Below are 15,788 nucleotides of genomic sequence, written 5' to 3'. Positions count from 1 at the left end.
TAGCATACGATCTAGGTATGCATTAGACACTGATCTAATAAGTTGTATAGTCCTAGTTAACATACTGCTGCCAACACTGCGGCCCAGAAACCTAGGAATGGAGATAATGTCAGCTCTCAAATATCTAGACGCTTGTGTTCAATTGTTAGAGCTTCTCACCGAGTGTTCGGCCTACGATCTTGCATCGGCATGCATTGTCTGTTCCGCACTGAATGCACAGGAAGTACGGCTGTGGAAGGGGACACTGGCTACATACGTCCATCTTGGATGATTTATAGCTTGTAGTATATAAATGCCAGGTGAGAAATGCTTTATTAAGTTGTTGTTGTTTGGCATCTGGCAGATCTTCGTTGGCTACGATCACTTGTTATCATCGCTGATCAGTGTGATTATTATTCACTGCGAAATTGTCACCGCAAGCAGCCTTTTGCCACAGGAATAGGTCGGGTCGCACCCGTGGGCGAATATATGCCAAATAATGTATAAACAAGAAGTCTGCGTTAGTCGGTGCTGGCTGGGAGTCACATTATTGTAACATGAAAAGGGTCTAGGTAGTACATTAGTAGGAGCAAAGGGGGATGGATACCTGTTTCAAGCCAATGGGAGGAGATCGCCGTAGAAGAACAATGTACCTATAACGTGGAATAGTGTATAAAACATTCGAAATCAAAATGGTTCGGGGGGGACAGTTAAAGTATAAATACAGGCAGATTAATAGTAAATCAAACCGTAGGTGGAATGTCTTGTATAAGAATGAAAAGAAGTCAAGGAAATTCACCCAGTGCATCAGGTCCCAGTTCATAAAATCATCACTGTCTCTAATTTTGATAGCAGAGGATAATCCCGCTCAATCTCCCATTATATCATCTTCATCCGGAGAGGGTGAGGCTGCTTCTCGTTCTTCTTCGCCGTCACTAACAGCGGGTTGCTCTTCTTCGTCTTCAATTAGGCCGCGAGCTCGTAGGTTTTCTTCATCATCTTCATCTCCGACAATTGCATCTTCCTCCTCTTCGTCATCATCCTCGACCAGTTCGGTAGACTTGATTTTCCCGCCGCGAGTGTTTGGTGCAACCCCGTTAGCGGCAGTATCTTCCTGGCCTTCCGGTTCTTTGCCCTTGGTTGCAACTCGTCTTCGACTTGCGGGGCCATCCTTTTGGCTGTCTTCCAGATACGAGAGGACCTCCTTATAATTCTGACCTAAACGCGATTTGTTTCTGAGTAGCTTACGCCGCAGTTTTCCAGCCTGAGGGCCAGACACGTCTAACACCCGACCAATGATAGCGAGAACGATCTTTCCAGTGAGCTCACAGAGTCTCTGCTCAGCAAGCAGAATGGAACGTTTAGCCTCTTCCTCATTCTCGTCTGCATCACTCGCATCGCCTTCCTCGTCATCTGAGTTGAGATCCATTTCACTTTCACTCTCCGCCGGCTCCGCATCTACCGCCACATCAAGCTTTCGTTTTGATTTTTTGGCAAACGTCTGCTCGGCGCTGTCGTGAAGTCGGGATAGAACATTGCGGATCTCTGGGTTGATCTCCTGAGGAAGTTCTTGAACTTGGAATTCCAGGTCATCTTTTGTCATAGAGGTGAAATTCTTCCCAGGAGGCGCTGCATGTCGAAGTGTGCCAAACGCTGTCTGTAAGTCAAGCAGTGTTGTTGTAGCGGCAAGCTTGACATGTTTTATACCCGAGCCATGTGGTTGCATAAGGGCAGAGAGCGTTGCGATAAAGGACTCGCGTCTCTGAGAAAGAGACTCGAAGTATTCAGCATTATAAGCACCCTTGTTGCTACCAGTGGTAACAGCTGCCGTCAGGTTTTGGATCTTCCACATGAAGTAGACCAACAGCGTCTTGAAAGTATGCAGAGCAATATCTTGCTCAAATTTGTTCACATCATCGTCGTCCTCTTCACGAAGACTTCGTTTGGCCAGAGAGAGAAGTAAGTCAATAGGAGCTTCAGCACGTTTATTTTGTTTCTTTGAGGCTGTTCGAGGTACCGTTTCCAGGATCAAGGTGCAATCTGATATGCTAGCAAGGTTCGAAATGCGCATCACAGTGCTAGAGAGAGTGGCAATAGCACCTTTTGGCAGCTTCGCGCTTTCAGGTTCCTTTTTATTTTCCAGTATATTATTCAAAGAATCAACGGTATCATCCCAGAGTTCCTGGATCTTGCTTTCCATAGCCTCCTTCAGCTCGTCTGATGATCGAGCACGTAGGAAAGCTACTGTAGCCTCGGCTAGGACCGCTTGATTAGAATGCGTCAAGAATTGTTGATTGATATTGTTCAAAAGATCAGAGTAGGCGGCTGCATCCTTTTGTATTTCCTGTATGAGATCGAGGTTGACAAGGTGTTCTAATCGAAGAACTGGGGATGCAGCTTCTGGTACAGCACCGAATTTATTCAAGAGCCGGGGTATTATCTGGGACAAGTTGTGTGCGATAGACTCGAGTCGTTCTTCCATCACCTGAACCGACTGTTTTGTCTTCCTCCCTTTTTTGTCTACATCCGACTTTGAGACTACCTGAATATGCAATTTGACAGCACACTCGAGTACCTCGAGCAGAATAGTTTCCTGTCCTTCGTTCAGTTTATATAGGCATTTGATGGCAGCTGTTGTGTCATTGTCATCTGTGGGTTCAGAGATCTGCGAATGATCATAAAGGAGGTATCCAGCCAACGATTCCCAGTGTTCAAACTCCTTGAAATGAGGGTAGATTGATTCGGTGGCTAAGACGAACCTCGAGCCGATCGAATTGCCAAACGGAGCGTATCGAGAAGTCGACTGATCATTTTCATCGTGCAGTTCAGATTCTTGCGCGTCGTAAACCTGCAACATATCCACAAGGCACTTGAACTTGATCCAGGAGCGGTTCGGGGTATCATGATTTTCCTCGTCTTCTTCACCAAAGAATTCATTGACCTCTTCCTCCATACTCTCAGTTGACGATTCGTAGACATCAATAATATTCGCAACAAAGAACTTTCCAGCAGCTTTGCGCACTCGGGGTTCAATGTCAAATACAAGCCTGCCTATGCTGTCGATATCGTCAGGTTCTAAAAGGCTAGCATCACGGATAACGTCCAGTAGCTCTACCGTAGCAGCGCGGACTCCAGGCTCTGCATCCCTCACAGCCATTTCCACTATTCTAGGCCGGAAACGCTCAGTGAAGCCTCGCAAGCCAGGAATGTTATCTTTATTCTGGAACAATTTATGCAACTGGTGTACAACAACCGACCTGGTGGCTGCTACCGTATCCGAGAGTACCCATCCGAGATATCGAAGATACTGGCCGTCAAAAAACATGTCCTTGTACAGACTGATCCAGAGGCCCAGGAGACCCATGCACTCTTGTCTGATTTTAGGATCGACGTCTCTGTACCGGTGAACAAAGACTGCATCAAAAGAGTCGCGAAGCATGTCATCAATTGCTTCCAGTCTCTTCTGTCCTTCCTTGATCTTGGTCTGTAGCGCACTGATTCTTCCCTTGTTCGCGGATTTCTTTTTCCGCTCGGTCTCGAGTTGAGTCCGTGAATTAGACACGCTAGAGGATACCTCTTTAGCAATATGGCAGAGCGTAGTCATGATGGTAAGGGAGATAATCGTGGCGGTATGTCTGAACGGTCTGATAGGGGCAGATGACATTGAACTGATCCACGCCTGGATGTTTTCGAAGAGGGCCGGGTCACTGTAAAGGATAGAAGCGCTGTGAATGGTTCGAATAAGGTCATCAAAAAAGCTAGTCAAGACGGACTGGAAGGACTTGAAGTTCTTTGCTTTCGATACAAGTGGATAGTCGGTTATATCTTGTGCCTGATACTCTTCCTGGATGTCTGTGAGGCGGTTGGAAACGTTGTCCACATCCTCAATATCAGTGCTTTCAACTTTAATATCGGTTCCGGAGCATCTCAGGACAAAATTGATCAGGTCTCGCATTGCATTAATATTGTGCTCTTCGTATTTCGTAAGCCATTCCGCCGCAACAGCTTCAGTAGTATGACCGCGTCCAAACACCTCCGCTATATTCGCGTTAGCAATACCACCGGAGAGAAAAAAAAAATAATGATAGCAAATAAGGCGTACGCACCGTATAAACCTTCCTCGTCACCGAGCTCACTTTGTCTCATTCGAGGCTTCTTCTTCCTACTTGGCGGCTTCGGTTTCTGTCCATTCGTGATAGGACGCAAGGCGAGCTCGGTTGATATCCCGTTCATGATCTTTTGCTTCTTAGCGGCCGGCTTCGCCTTTGACTTCTTGTTCTGCTGTTTCCTGCTAGACGAGTCACTTTTCTTCGTCTGTCTGCGTGCCCTTAGTTCTTCATCATCGGCCTCTCCTTCACTTTCTTCACTTTCATCATCCTGTTCATCTTCATCGACTTCGTCCTCTTGTTGCGCCTGGTCCGATTCATCGTTTGACGCGTCGTCTTCGTTATCGTGACCCTCAGACTGTCGTTTCCGCTTTGGACGGCTCGAATTGAATGTCTGTGAAGAGAATATCTCTGGTTTCCGCCTAACGCGCCCTGACTGTCGTCTGGACGGTCCCTGGTCTTCCTGAGGTGCGGCCTCGCTGCCCACCTCAGAGAGCGGACTCGAGCCACGATCCTCAGGTGCCTCCATCGTATATAGTAACGCGATCGATATTCAGGCTCTTCTGCGGCGGTACCTTGCTATTCTCGGTGGTGAAATGGTTGTTCTAGCAAGGCTTCCTGGTCAACTTAATGTAATGTAGCTCACTTCAAGAGACGCGCTATATAGATGTTTTGCCTTTTGCTTTCCACGCAAAAACGGGCCGGTGAGGAAGGGAAACAGTGCGAGCTACTCAAGGAGATGCGACTGAGCAGGCCGGGGGAGATCTGAGATATCGGTTCGCTCCGTTCCTCGAGATTCATCGAAGCTGAAGTCGTCTCGACGTTGTTTTTTGGATAAACTTGAACGCGCGAAAGAATAGAAAAAGTTAGGCTGCAATCTCTATTACTGTATGGTATGCGTTATTACATACAGATATTGTCATCTTCCACACGATAAGCCAGGATAAGATGTACCGTATGTAATATTACAAGGTACGGTAATAATTGCTTATCTTTCCCGTTTTCCCCCGCAAAAAGCGATTTTGATAATCTTCAACTTCTTCATCTCCGGCTTTTTCATCTTCCACGACGGCTTCAAGTCTTCGGTTCTTCTCATCATCACTCACTGCTGGTTCGCTTCTTCAAGGATCGCTATTCTCTTTGGAGACCGCTTGATCGTGCGCTTTGATAGCTCCTTGGAACTACCTGGCGGCTGTCAATCGATGAGGAGGCCCCTGACCTAGACACGGCGCAATGCCGATTCTCAACTCCCCCTTTGCGCCGTCGGCCTTTGCCAACAGCTCTGGCCGCGGCGAGGTCGTTCTCACAGTCCTTCCACCGGCTATACCGTCTCTATCGACCGTTTCTTACAATTATCCTCTTAAGCTCCTCTCGCGCACCCCCGAGGGTGAATTAAAGTCCAGGTACCCGGCCACCGCCACACCCCCTTTACACCTCTATCTTCTTACATATGGCGGCGGTCTTCTTCCGGGAGACCACATTGATGTCTCTGTGACAGTAAAGCCGAGGGGAAGGCTTGTGGTCACCACTCCACAGGGGAGCACGAAGATATACAAGACCGAGGCCCAGGGTGGCAGGAAAAGACCCATCCCCAAGACCGATAATGACCGGAGCAAACAGACCCTCAAAGTCCAATTGGGCCGTGAGTCTGGGTTGTGCTTGCTGCCTGACCCATCTGCGCCATTTGCAGATAGTCGGTATGACCAATTCCAGACATTCACTCTGCTCCATGGGGACCACAGCAAGGCTGCAGGCAGCTCACAGGGCGACCAAGGTGTCACTAAACCGGCTCACAAAGGCAGCCTCTGTGTCCTCGACTGGGTCACGGAAGGGCGTAGTGCCAGAGGAGAGAATTGGTCTTTTGATTCATGGACTGGGAGAAATGAAATCTGGCTTGAGGACTGCAAGACCGGGAAGAAGAGGTTGCTGCTCCGAGATGCGGTGATCTTGAACAACGAGACAGCCGCACAGAAGCAGCTAGATGCCAGCGACCCTGACATCTCTGCAGAAAGCTATATGTCTTCTACCCAGTCACAGACTTCAGTCCGCTCTCGCGCTCATCCTCATGGCGTCCTGGGGACGCTGATCATCCACGGACCTCTGTTCGAGTCCCTTGCTGACTTCTTCATGGAAGCCTTTATTTCACAACCCAGGATCGGTGGTCAGAATTGGTCGTCGAGCTCCACGTACTATCCCACGCACACAAACGAGCATGTCAATAACAACCAGAAATATGATGATCACAACGACACGACGGAACCGGCAGAGATGCGCCACGGAAATGTAACATGGACGGCTGCTCGAGTACGCAATGGGTTTGTCCTCGTGAAGTTTGGTGCTCCAGACTTTGAGAATGCCCGAGATTGGCTGAGCCATATGCTCAGGGCGGAAGGGAGCATTCAGCGTGAGTTCGGCGAAGAGGCCCTCGGCTCCTTGTAGAATAGACCTGTAGACTTTTTGTGTATATACTTACGGAGGTCTCCACCATAAGTCTTCAACACCCCCCTTGTATTTTTGGCTGTAATTGCTGTACAAGTGTCTTAGGTTCAACAGATTATTGACCAATTATACTAGAGACTATTAGCGACTGGTGGAAAAAGGGGCCAGTGATATAAAATATTGAGGCACCTAGAGACAAAGCAGGATTAGCTGGTTTGTAAAGCCACTGTATATAAAACACTAGTATTTTAGGGGGGTGTTGAAGACTTATGGTGGAGACCTCCGTACTGCATGTTTCCTTGTTTCCTCTATGTTCTATTATTGGCATATCCCTTGACAGGTATTTCTTTTCCTGTAAGGTTGCTGATATCGATGGGCAAATTCCGATGACGAGGCTATCTCATTTAACAGATCTTCCAATCTGCACCAAGAACCAGGTAGTTGCATGCAGTCCTCAGCTGCCAAAGCACGGCAGATTTTTGGTTGAGGTCCTGAGTAGTTGCTGATCGTCCACACATGCTGCTATTCTTTGCTTCATTGTCGCTGTTAGCCTCAAGTGAACTCGAGATGATTGACAGTCCAGCCTCCATAAAAACGAAGGGTGCAACCAATCAACCAAGCCTGACTTCGGGGCTACTACATCGTACCTTAATATAAGGGAGTAAAAGGGTAGCAGTCTTGTGCAAGGAACGTTTCATTGCAGTTCAAATTAAGTTGATCCAAGCTAGTCCCAGAATGTTTCTATTATTAGTGAATAATCACTCTGTTATACGAGCCTCAGGGGCAACGTGGATAGGGGACTGGCAGGACCAAACCGCAGATCGTCCATATCCCCGCTGCGTTACACGGCAAAGGGGCCGTAGGGCTCTTGGTGATCGTCGATGGGGACGGCGGGACTCAAGGACACGAGAGGCTGTGCTTCACGAAATGTGGCTACCTCTCCATCTCCTGTCACCGAAAATACGGATTAAGCCAACCTATGCACCAGGCTGAAATCACGCATCACCAGTCGCGATGCTTGAAGAGGTAGCAATGGACTCCCTGCTGCGGGAACAGTGGTCCAAGGGAGAGATGATCAAGAGAGTAAGCTCGTATACTCTGACTTGAGAGGAAAGAAGCCGGAGAGAAGAGGTCTATATAAACCTCGACAGAACCCGTCCATGAAGATATCCAAACAAGCAAGACAACAAGACGACAACAACAACCATCCCAAACTCCAAGCTTCAATCCATCTTTCAAACCAACCCACTCATCAATCAGAATGCGTTCCACAATCTTCATCTCTGCCATCTCCTTCCTCCCAGCCGCTCTTGCAGCTCCAATGCAGATCTCCACCAGAGGTTGTGTTGGCCCAGACGTTAATCCTGCTACTATCGCTCTCATCAAGGAGTTCGAGGGCTTCGTCCCAGCACCTGCTCCTGACCCAGTTGGTCTCCCAACCGTCGGCTACGGCCATCTCTGCCAGAGCAAGAACTGCGGAGAAGTTGGCTTCCCATTCCCTCTCACTGAGGATACTGCCACCCAGCTCCTCATCCAGGACGTCAAGGTACGCATACCCTTCCATGGCCTTTTAGGTGGACGTATAAAGTTGTTAACGAGTGATATAATACTATAGGCCCCCCAGCAGACCATCACCTTGAAGACTGCTGATGGTGTCCACCTCAACGAGAACCAGTATGGTGCTCTCGTCTCTTGGACCTTCAACGTCGGCCCAGGAAACGTTGCCACTTCCAGCCTCCTTCAGCGTCTCAATGCTCTCGAGGACGTCAACACCGTCCTCCGCGAGGAGCTCCCCCAATGGAAGTACGGAGGCGGAAAGGTTCTTCCTGGCCTCGTCCGCCGCCGTGCTGCCGAGGTTGCCCTTGGCGAGACCGCCTCCGACGTCCCTGCTTTGCCAGTTGCCTGCTAAACGCTTTTCAAGCGAGAGATGGTACAAGGCTTGACGCCTCGTGAACCAGCCTTGTCTAATTAATCTTCTTGTTTCATATTGCTCTTTTTTATCTTCCCATATTCCAGTCAATAGATCCCTTATTAGTTATTTCGGCATTGAAATATTTTGTACATAAGATAATCGATATCTCTATGTCTTTTGCTTGTCATCACGCGTATCTCAAAGCATTCTCGATAAGGAGGAATGCAAGTTGTGTTGGGTATATTTCTGATGGCATGATTAAGCTCCAAATTCTCTGTATGCATCTATCTTATGCAATAGTGTCATCTCTTCGGGTTCCATGGACATCTTGAGCGTATCAATGTCGTTGTCTTCAACTGAGGTTGATTGAAAGTCCGAAGATCGAAAAACGTCAACAAAAAGGAAAAGTCTTGGCATCAGCCCCAAAACTCTAAAAACTACAAACCTTCAAAGGCCGAAAAGTTGAATTGATAAAAATAAGAAATAACAACGACCACATTTGAATACACTGAGATTTCAGTATGCCTCACAAACACAAGAGACGAGGGAACAGAGAGTGAGTAAAGGCTTATTCTGGTTTTACTGCTCATCTTTGCGTATATATCTTCGAATACTCACAGGTTAATAGTGACGATTACGATCTCCCCCCAACCTCGATCGCAAAATCCCTCCCTACTAGACTTGAAAAAGCCGATGTAAAATCCAAAGGTGGACAAGACACAAAGAAAGGGCCCAAGCAGAAGCGGTCTACTACCAAATCGCTACAAGATGACACCCCCAAGGCCTTCGCTCGGCTCATGCGAGTCTATCAGGAATCAAACGGCAAGCGGAAACAAGGAGACCGAGACGCGGAATTAGACTCGGGTGAACAGAACAGTCGCAAAAGGAAACGCCAAAATGACACAAATCAGCAGAACGCGCAAAACAAGAATAGCAAGTCGAAGGCTGCAGCGGACGCAAAGGACGCTAATATTCCCAAGATTCTACCAGGCGAAAGGATATCTGAGTTTGCTGCCCGAGTCGATCGTGCGCTTCCATTTTCTGAATTAGCCAAACGAGCATCGCTATCAAAGGGAGGCAAGGACGCTGTGTTGGGCAAAATAAGGGATACTCGACAAACAAAGCATGAGAAGAGATTGTTACGGCTACAAAGCCAATGGCGCGAAGAAGATCGAAAGTTCCGAGAGAAACGTCAGGCTGAAATTGAGGAAGCTGAAGGAGAGGAGGAGGAGATTAATGACTTATGGAAGGAATGGGAGCGTGAAGCCGGAGCTGGCGTTAAGGGAAAAAGCAAGAAAACCAGCTTAGCACAGAAAAAGAAGAAGAAAAAGAAGAAGGGAATTGATGATGGCGTTGGTGACGACCACGCCATAAGTAGCGATGACGACGACGATCCATGGGCAAAATTGAATAAGAGAGCAAATGTTACGAAGCCAATCAATCCGGCGGACGTTGTTCAAGCTCCTCCAGAGAAGCTAGCAAAACCCAGAGAAATATTTAAAGTGCGCGGAATGGGAGGTGCAAAGGTCCATGTTGCTGATGTCCCTGCTGCTGCTGGTAGTTTGAGACGAAGAGAAGAGCTAGCCAGCGAGAGACAAAGCATCGTGGAGCAGTATAGAAAGCTTATGGCTAGCAAGAGAGAGTAAAATGCTCTTGGTTTTGATTGCTAAACCGGAATATATATTCAAAGATATCCATATCATGACATTTCAGGTATCATATTCTAAACTTTTTTGTAAATACACAAGACACCAGCGAGGACCTAGAAGGGAAACGCTTGACAGTATAAACAAAACATAAAACGAGAAGCTTTAATCTATAAAAGCCTCTTTCAAGCATCTCCTTTGATAGACCTGACATAATCTGCGGCACGAGCTTTGACTTCGTCCACCATCTTTGTATCTCCTTCAGGTGCAATCTTCTCTTCAAACGCAAGCCATTTCTTGAAAAGGAATTTGGCTTGCTTTTCTTTTAGTTTCTTTTTGGGACCTCCTTTGGTTCCATCGGCTGCGACAACACCATGGCCGATTCCAAGCACGCGCTCAAAGAGCCGTCTCACCTGCTCTTCGTCACCAACTTTGATCTCCAAATCCAACAACACGTTCCACAAATCAATACGCTTGGGGAACGAGGACAAGAGGCCCTCAAATACTGTTCTTCCACGCTCGATATCTCCGTTAGGGGAGCGGAATTCCAATTGACCAAATCTGGAAGTAACTTCAACATGGGTATGGGGAGGTAGAGATTGCAATGCACGAGGAAGTAGGTCACGGCCGCGCTGAGGAGCTTCCATGGTATCAAACAGGAAATTGGCATAGTTTAAGAAGAAATCTGGGGTGGAAGAGACCTTTTTCTTCAGGGCAGTTTGGAAAAGCTCATCCGCTTTCTATATATTTATTAGCATTGATAATGGCTGGGTGAATGGTGCATATATGCTTACCTCTGTTTTGCCCGATTGGATGAATATGCTTGTCATCCTGTCATATATTTCATGAGCATCGTTATACTCGCAGGCGCTCTTGAAGACCTCGTCAAGAGTGTCATCATTGCCAAAGGTATTTTCCAGATTAAGTCGTGCAATCCAGATATTGAGCTTCTCTGTATCTTGTCCGATACTCATTGTTCGCAAAGCACGATCGGCAATTTCTCTTGCCTTGTCCACTTCGCCGAGCTCCAACTGGAAAGCCATGTACTTCAACCACAGCAAACTAGAATCCGGTTCTCCAAGAAGTAACCGCTCATAGTCAGCAACAGACTGGGGTCCATTAGCATCCAGGTCGCCAGTTCTGTCAATTTGAATCTCTGCCTTCCGGCGCTTTTTCCTCTTGGTCGCGCCGTCATCCTCAGCAGACTCATCGGCGGCCTCATATTTGTCTTTATCTCCATCACCAGTCCAGTCAAAGCCAGAGGTAACAAGGCCGCCCTTTTTAATGCTATCAGAAGCGTTTTCCATTTCAGTATCTTCATCACTATCCTCCTCTTCCTCTTCCTCTTCGTCGTCTTCTCCTTCAAGGTCAACACCTCCCATGGATACATCGTCGTCCGAATCGACTCCAGCATCAAGCTTGATACCGCCTGCTTCATCATCACTAGCATTGGCTTCGCTCTCATCCTCATCCGGGAGATCCCTGAAGTATGATGCTTTCAAGCCTAACGCGATTTGGCCTTTCTCCAGATCAACTTTCAATACCTTTGCCTTGACGATGTCATCCTTTTCGTACAGCTGGGTAGCATCTTCAACCCGCTTCTCCGCCATCTCGGACCTGTGACACAGCCCACTTAGGTTGGCACTGCCGTCGATGGCAATGAAAGCACCATACTCCTCGACCTTCCGAACCTTACCGGTAACAATTTGACCGACTTTTAAGTCTTTTAGGGTGAATGGAGGTTTATAGTTGGGGTCCAAGGCTGATTTCTTCAGTGTCATCTGTATCTTGTTGTTGTCCTTGTCCACCACCGTAAGTCTACCTTGAACAAGCTGGTCAACCTGGAACTCATCCTTCCACTCCTTCAAAAACGAATCCGAAAGATCTGAAACTCGGATATAGGCGGTCACATCATGTCCTAGAGTCACGAAGACTCCAATATTGTCAACTCTTCGAATAAACCCACGGACGATCTGGCCGATTTTGAGGTTATCGATTGAAGTTATCTCAGGATCGACGACGGGCAACGAGGAACTAAGAACCTTTGATGGTCGAACGGAGAAAGAAATCTTCTTGTTGGGAATATCGACGTCGACAACACAGACACGCAGAGCTTCGTTCTTATGGAAGTTGGTTGGGTTGACTTTGGTATAATCATCGGCCATATCGATAAGAGAAATAGCACCGACAACATTGTCATTAATTTGGACCAACACTTGGCGATCAGTTATTTTGGTAACTCTTCCCACCAGGATCATCCCCTTGGATAGGTCCGCAACGGTTAGTGTCTTAGCTGAACTTCCGATTCTAGCTGACAAGTCAAGTCGATTTTTTTCAGCGTCTATCCCGGTTACAGCCACTTGCAGGGCCGAGCCGATAGGGAAATTTTTCTGAATATTTCCTCTGATTGAAATATCGTCGGAAATGTCGGTGATGCGAAGCCGCCCTCGTACATTTGGTGAAATGTTCAACCATAGACAGTCCTCCGCAATATTGTTCACGAATCCGATATACTGGTCCCCAGCCTTAAGTTGTTCAAGATGAAGAGGTTTGAACTCACCCGCCTGAAGGCAACTGCGCTTAGTAGAGAGCTCGTAAACCGATACTTTACCAGACCGATGGCTGATGGGCAAAAATTTGTGATTTCTAGCGTCATGGATTCCAAGAACCCTGACTGGAAGAATTTCCTTGGAGTGAAATGATTTAAGAGGGCGTTTTCGGTCCTTGATGTCTTCCCAGGAGTCGAATATTTCAGAAATATCGATTCTTCCTTGAACGTTGTCGGCTAGAACAACATTGAGCTGTGTATCCTTGACCGATGTGATTTTGGCTTTGGTGATTCTTCCAACTACAATATCCTCCATAGCCTTCAATTCTTCATCAACGGGATTATTCAAGACCACAGCAGGAGCCTTTTTTTCTGATGCTGAGTTGGAGTCAGACTGCTGTTTGGGCTTTGACACAGGTCTTAAACTAAGAAGGAAACGGTCCGAATCCTCTTGTACGGCGCAGACTGTAGCGGAGATTACCTGGAATCGACTGTATCCGAAATCAGGTCGAGAAGCATGATCATCATCAACCAAGCGCTTTGGTATCAGGCCGGTGAGGTTATCCAAAAATTCCACAAATATTCCCTCGGGGATGATATTCTTGACGATGCCCGTTACTTTCAAACCGTGTTTGATGTCTTCAAAATTGGCTGGTAGCCTTCCCTCAGCGGCAGCTTCCTTGAGGGTTGCCTTGTTGGTAACTTCGATGAGGCGATGGGACTTCTTCACTCTGTAAACTAAAAGACCGTCCATCTTCTGACCAACTCTGATACGGTTCAGAGTGGACGTACGTTTTGCTGAGGAGCCGTCGGAGATATGGTCAGAAGTAATTCTTGCGATCAGACCGGAGTCCTGTAATTTGATAAGCAAGTCATCGCTTGACTTTTCAAAAACGGTTCCAGAAACTACAAGTCCTGGATGAACCTTTTCAAAAGCGGATTGGTAGTCTGCAGTCACAGTAGAGGGATCCTTGCAAGAGACAATCAATCTTTCATTCTCTGCGTCAACAGTAAGAGCATGTACATTAACGACCTGACCAACAGTAAAATGTTGTGAAGGGTCTTTAATGTAGGCTTCGCTCATCTCGGAGACTGGTAGGAAGCCCTTCACGGCGCCATAGAACTGCACAATCGCGCCATTATTCTGAATTTTGATCAGGGTTCCTGGGGATCGGTTGCCTGCCGAGATGCTTTCGTAATCCTTCCAGGGAGCTGAATCACTGTTCAGAAGTGATTTTTTCAGGGTCAACCTGAGCTGACGCTTTTGTAGATCGACGGACAAAACTCGAACGGAGACTTTGAGACCCTCCCGGAATTTCTTCTCCGGGTGTTGTAGTTTGGTGTCAGCCATATGCATTTCCGGTACAAGGCCAGAAATGCTATCTGTCAAAGAGACTATCAACCCATTGATACCTTCCGGCTTAATGAGAAGTTTCTCAATCTTTCCCTTCACAACGCTACCAACGGTCACATCTTCGAGACGGAAGAAAGGCTGTTCGATGATCTTTGGCTCCAAGGATACCAAGAACAAGTTGTCCATAGCACTGAAGCCAATTATCCTGCCCTCGTGAGTTGAGCCTACTTTATAGGGTCCTTCGATAGACGAAATAGAATCGACTCGTCCATCTGCAATCCTGGAAAGATGTACGAACCCTTGGTGTTTGGTAGAGCCTAGTTGAACGTACAATCCCAGAGAGCTATCAACATAGGTAACCTTAACCTCGGGTATGATATCTGAGATTGATGGCAAATCATCACCGGCTCCATTCACAAGGGTGGCCGTGGGAGAGAACTTCAGAACACTGTCAAGAATGGAGAAACCAAGTTTGACTGGATCACTGGAGGGATATGTAGTAATGAGTCGGCCCTTGATTTTCGCACCTGCATGGTACTTTGTAGTCAGGTCCTTTTTCCCGTCGCTAGCTCCAGAGTGAATAACGTCTACCACAGCATCCAGCATTCCCATAATTTTTCCAATCATACCACGAGGAGTCACTTCAGTAATTAGTATCTCAGCGGCAGTTCCTGGCAGAAATGCATTGATTGTTGGCGCCGTGTTTAGGAAGTGGGCCTTTTTGACAGAACCAGGAGAAGCGAGGTCTGCAGAGAGCTTGATGACAGTTCCACTGGCGTTTTGGCCGGTAACAATGCATAGGAAAACTGAACCCTCTTTGACAGTAGATATGTCAACTCCCGCAGGTAGCTCTCGAGAGGAAATGAATCCTTTAGCTTCATTCTCTTCCAGGCCCAGATCCATAACAAGGCCATGATCTTCGACACTAATAACCGACGCTTGGACTGTAGCATTGACCACCATATCAGCCTTTGTTAGGCCCGAATTTGCAGCATGAGGTTCAATAGATAGTTCAATATGTTTCTTGTTTTTCACTTTCCTATCATCCTCATTTCGGATAGTGGCGGTGACAGCTGCGCGCAAATATTGTCCAACTTTGACATAGCTTTTCAGATCGAGGTCATCATCATCCTCATCCTCCTCGTCTTCACTCTTGTCATCTCCTAACATAGCCTCAACTTTTCTGGTCAAAGATTTAGATATTGCGTTTAGCGGCACGAAACCCGTCAGGTTATTTGGAAGAGCTAGTGAGATATCGTGGAGGCCTATGCTCGAGACCTGGCCCAGAATTCTGGATCCTACCGCAATACGCTATTATCAATTAGCTGATGGTCAGACTTGACAACAGTAGTAACATCACTTCTTACCTTGTAAGTGAGGGATTCAACCTTCACTCCTTGTTTAGCTGCTGCTGGCGCTTCCTTGGTCTTCGATGCCTTTGCTTTTCTTTTCTTCGATTTAGTACTGGCATCCTTCTTATCTTCTGCCGCACCCAAGCTTCCTTCGTCCTCACTATTCGCAAATTCCGCACCATTCTTCCCCTTTTGCTCGAATAAGACGTCCTTGGTAGCTTGAATCTGTATCTGCTTCCGCTCAAGAGGGGTGAGCACGTTGTTACCACCTCGAGGAAAGGCAGGCTGTTCATCTCGCAGCATTGATATCGGCGCAGCTTTCGAAACGGTGTTTGTATCCTTCTTGCTCGCTTTCACGGTCTCCTTCTGTTCCTTCTGCTCCTTTGGCTCCTTTGATTTCTTCTTCAGCTTTGAAGCGCCATTGAGCTCTTCAGCGTCCACCTTGGCCTTTT

The 15,788-nt window shown here is 47.3% G+C and overlaps 5 protein-coding genes across 5 annotated transcripts; 2 read left to right on the top strand and 3 right to left on the bottom strand.

Annotated features, from left to right (window-relative positions):
• Positions 1 to 847: 847 nt before the first annotated feature.
• TERG_02331 (uncharacterized protein) lies at positions 848 to 3,934 on the bottom strand (the record flags this gene model as incomplete). Its single annotated transcript, XM_003237565.2, has 1 exon — positions 848 to 3,934. One exon carries the CDS (start codon positions 3,932 to 3,934, stop codon positions 848 to 850), a length of 3,087 nt encoding a protein of 1,028 aa, XP_003237613.2.
• Positions 3,935 to 4,845: 911 nt separating this feature from the next.
• On the top strand, positions 4,846 to 7,339 carry TERG_02330 (uncharacterized protein). Its single transcript, XM_003237564.2, has one exon. It carries the CDS (start codon positions 5,319 to 5,321, stop codon positions 6,522 to 6,524), a length of 1,206 nt encoding a protein of 401 aa, XP_003237612.1. The 5' UTR covers positions 4,846 to 5,318; the 3' UTR covers positions 6,525 to 7,339.
• Positions 7,340 to 7,385: 46 nt separating this feature from the next.
• Positions 7,386 to 8,357, bottom strand: TERG_11833 (uncharacterized protein). Its single transcript, XM_047750885.1, has one exon. The coding sequence runs from the start codon at positions 7,905 to 7,907 to the stop codon at positions 7,527 to 7,529; it is 381 nt and encodes a 126-aa protein (XP_047605635.1). The 5' UTR covers positions 7,908 to 8,357; the 3' UTR covers positions 7,386 to 7,526.
• A 600-nt stretch (positions 8,358 to 8,957) lies between these two features.
• On the top strand, positions 8,958 to 10,082 carry TERG_02328 (uncharacterized protein; the record flags this gene model as incomplete). The annotated part of the gene is made up of 2 exons (XM_003237562.1): positions 8,958 to 8,992; positions 9,065 to 10,082. 2 exons carry the CDS (start codon positions 8,958 to 8,960, stop codon positions 10,080 to 10,082), a joined length of 1,053 nt encoding a protein of 350 aa, XP_003237610.1.
• Positions 10,083 to 10,267: 185 nt separating this feature from the next.
• Positions 10,268 to 15,154, bottom strand: TERG_02327 (uncharacterized protein; the record flags this gene model as incomplete). Its single annotated transcript, XM_003237561.2, has 2 exons — positions 10,268 to 10,822; positions 10,877 to 15,154. The coding sequence occupies 2 exons, from the start codon at positions 15,152 to 15,154 to the stop codon at positions 10,268 to 10,270; spliced, it is 4,833 nt and encodes a 1,610-aa protein (XP_003237609.2).
• Positions 15,155 to 15,788: the final 634 nt, after the last annotated feature.

The sequence above is a fragment of the Trichophyton rubrum genome (assembly GCF_000151425.1).
Source record: "Trichophyton rubrum CBS 118892 genomic scaffold supercont2.2, whole genome shotgun sequence".
In the NCBI taxonomy this organism is placed as follows: domain Eukaryota; kingdom Fungi; phylum Ascomycota; class Eurotiomycetes; order Onygenales; family Arthrodermataceae; genus Trichophyton; species Trichophyton rubrum.
The sequence above is the reverse complement of the archived record's forward strand: the minus strand, read 5'-3'. Positions and strand labels throughout refer to the sequence as shown.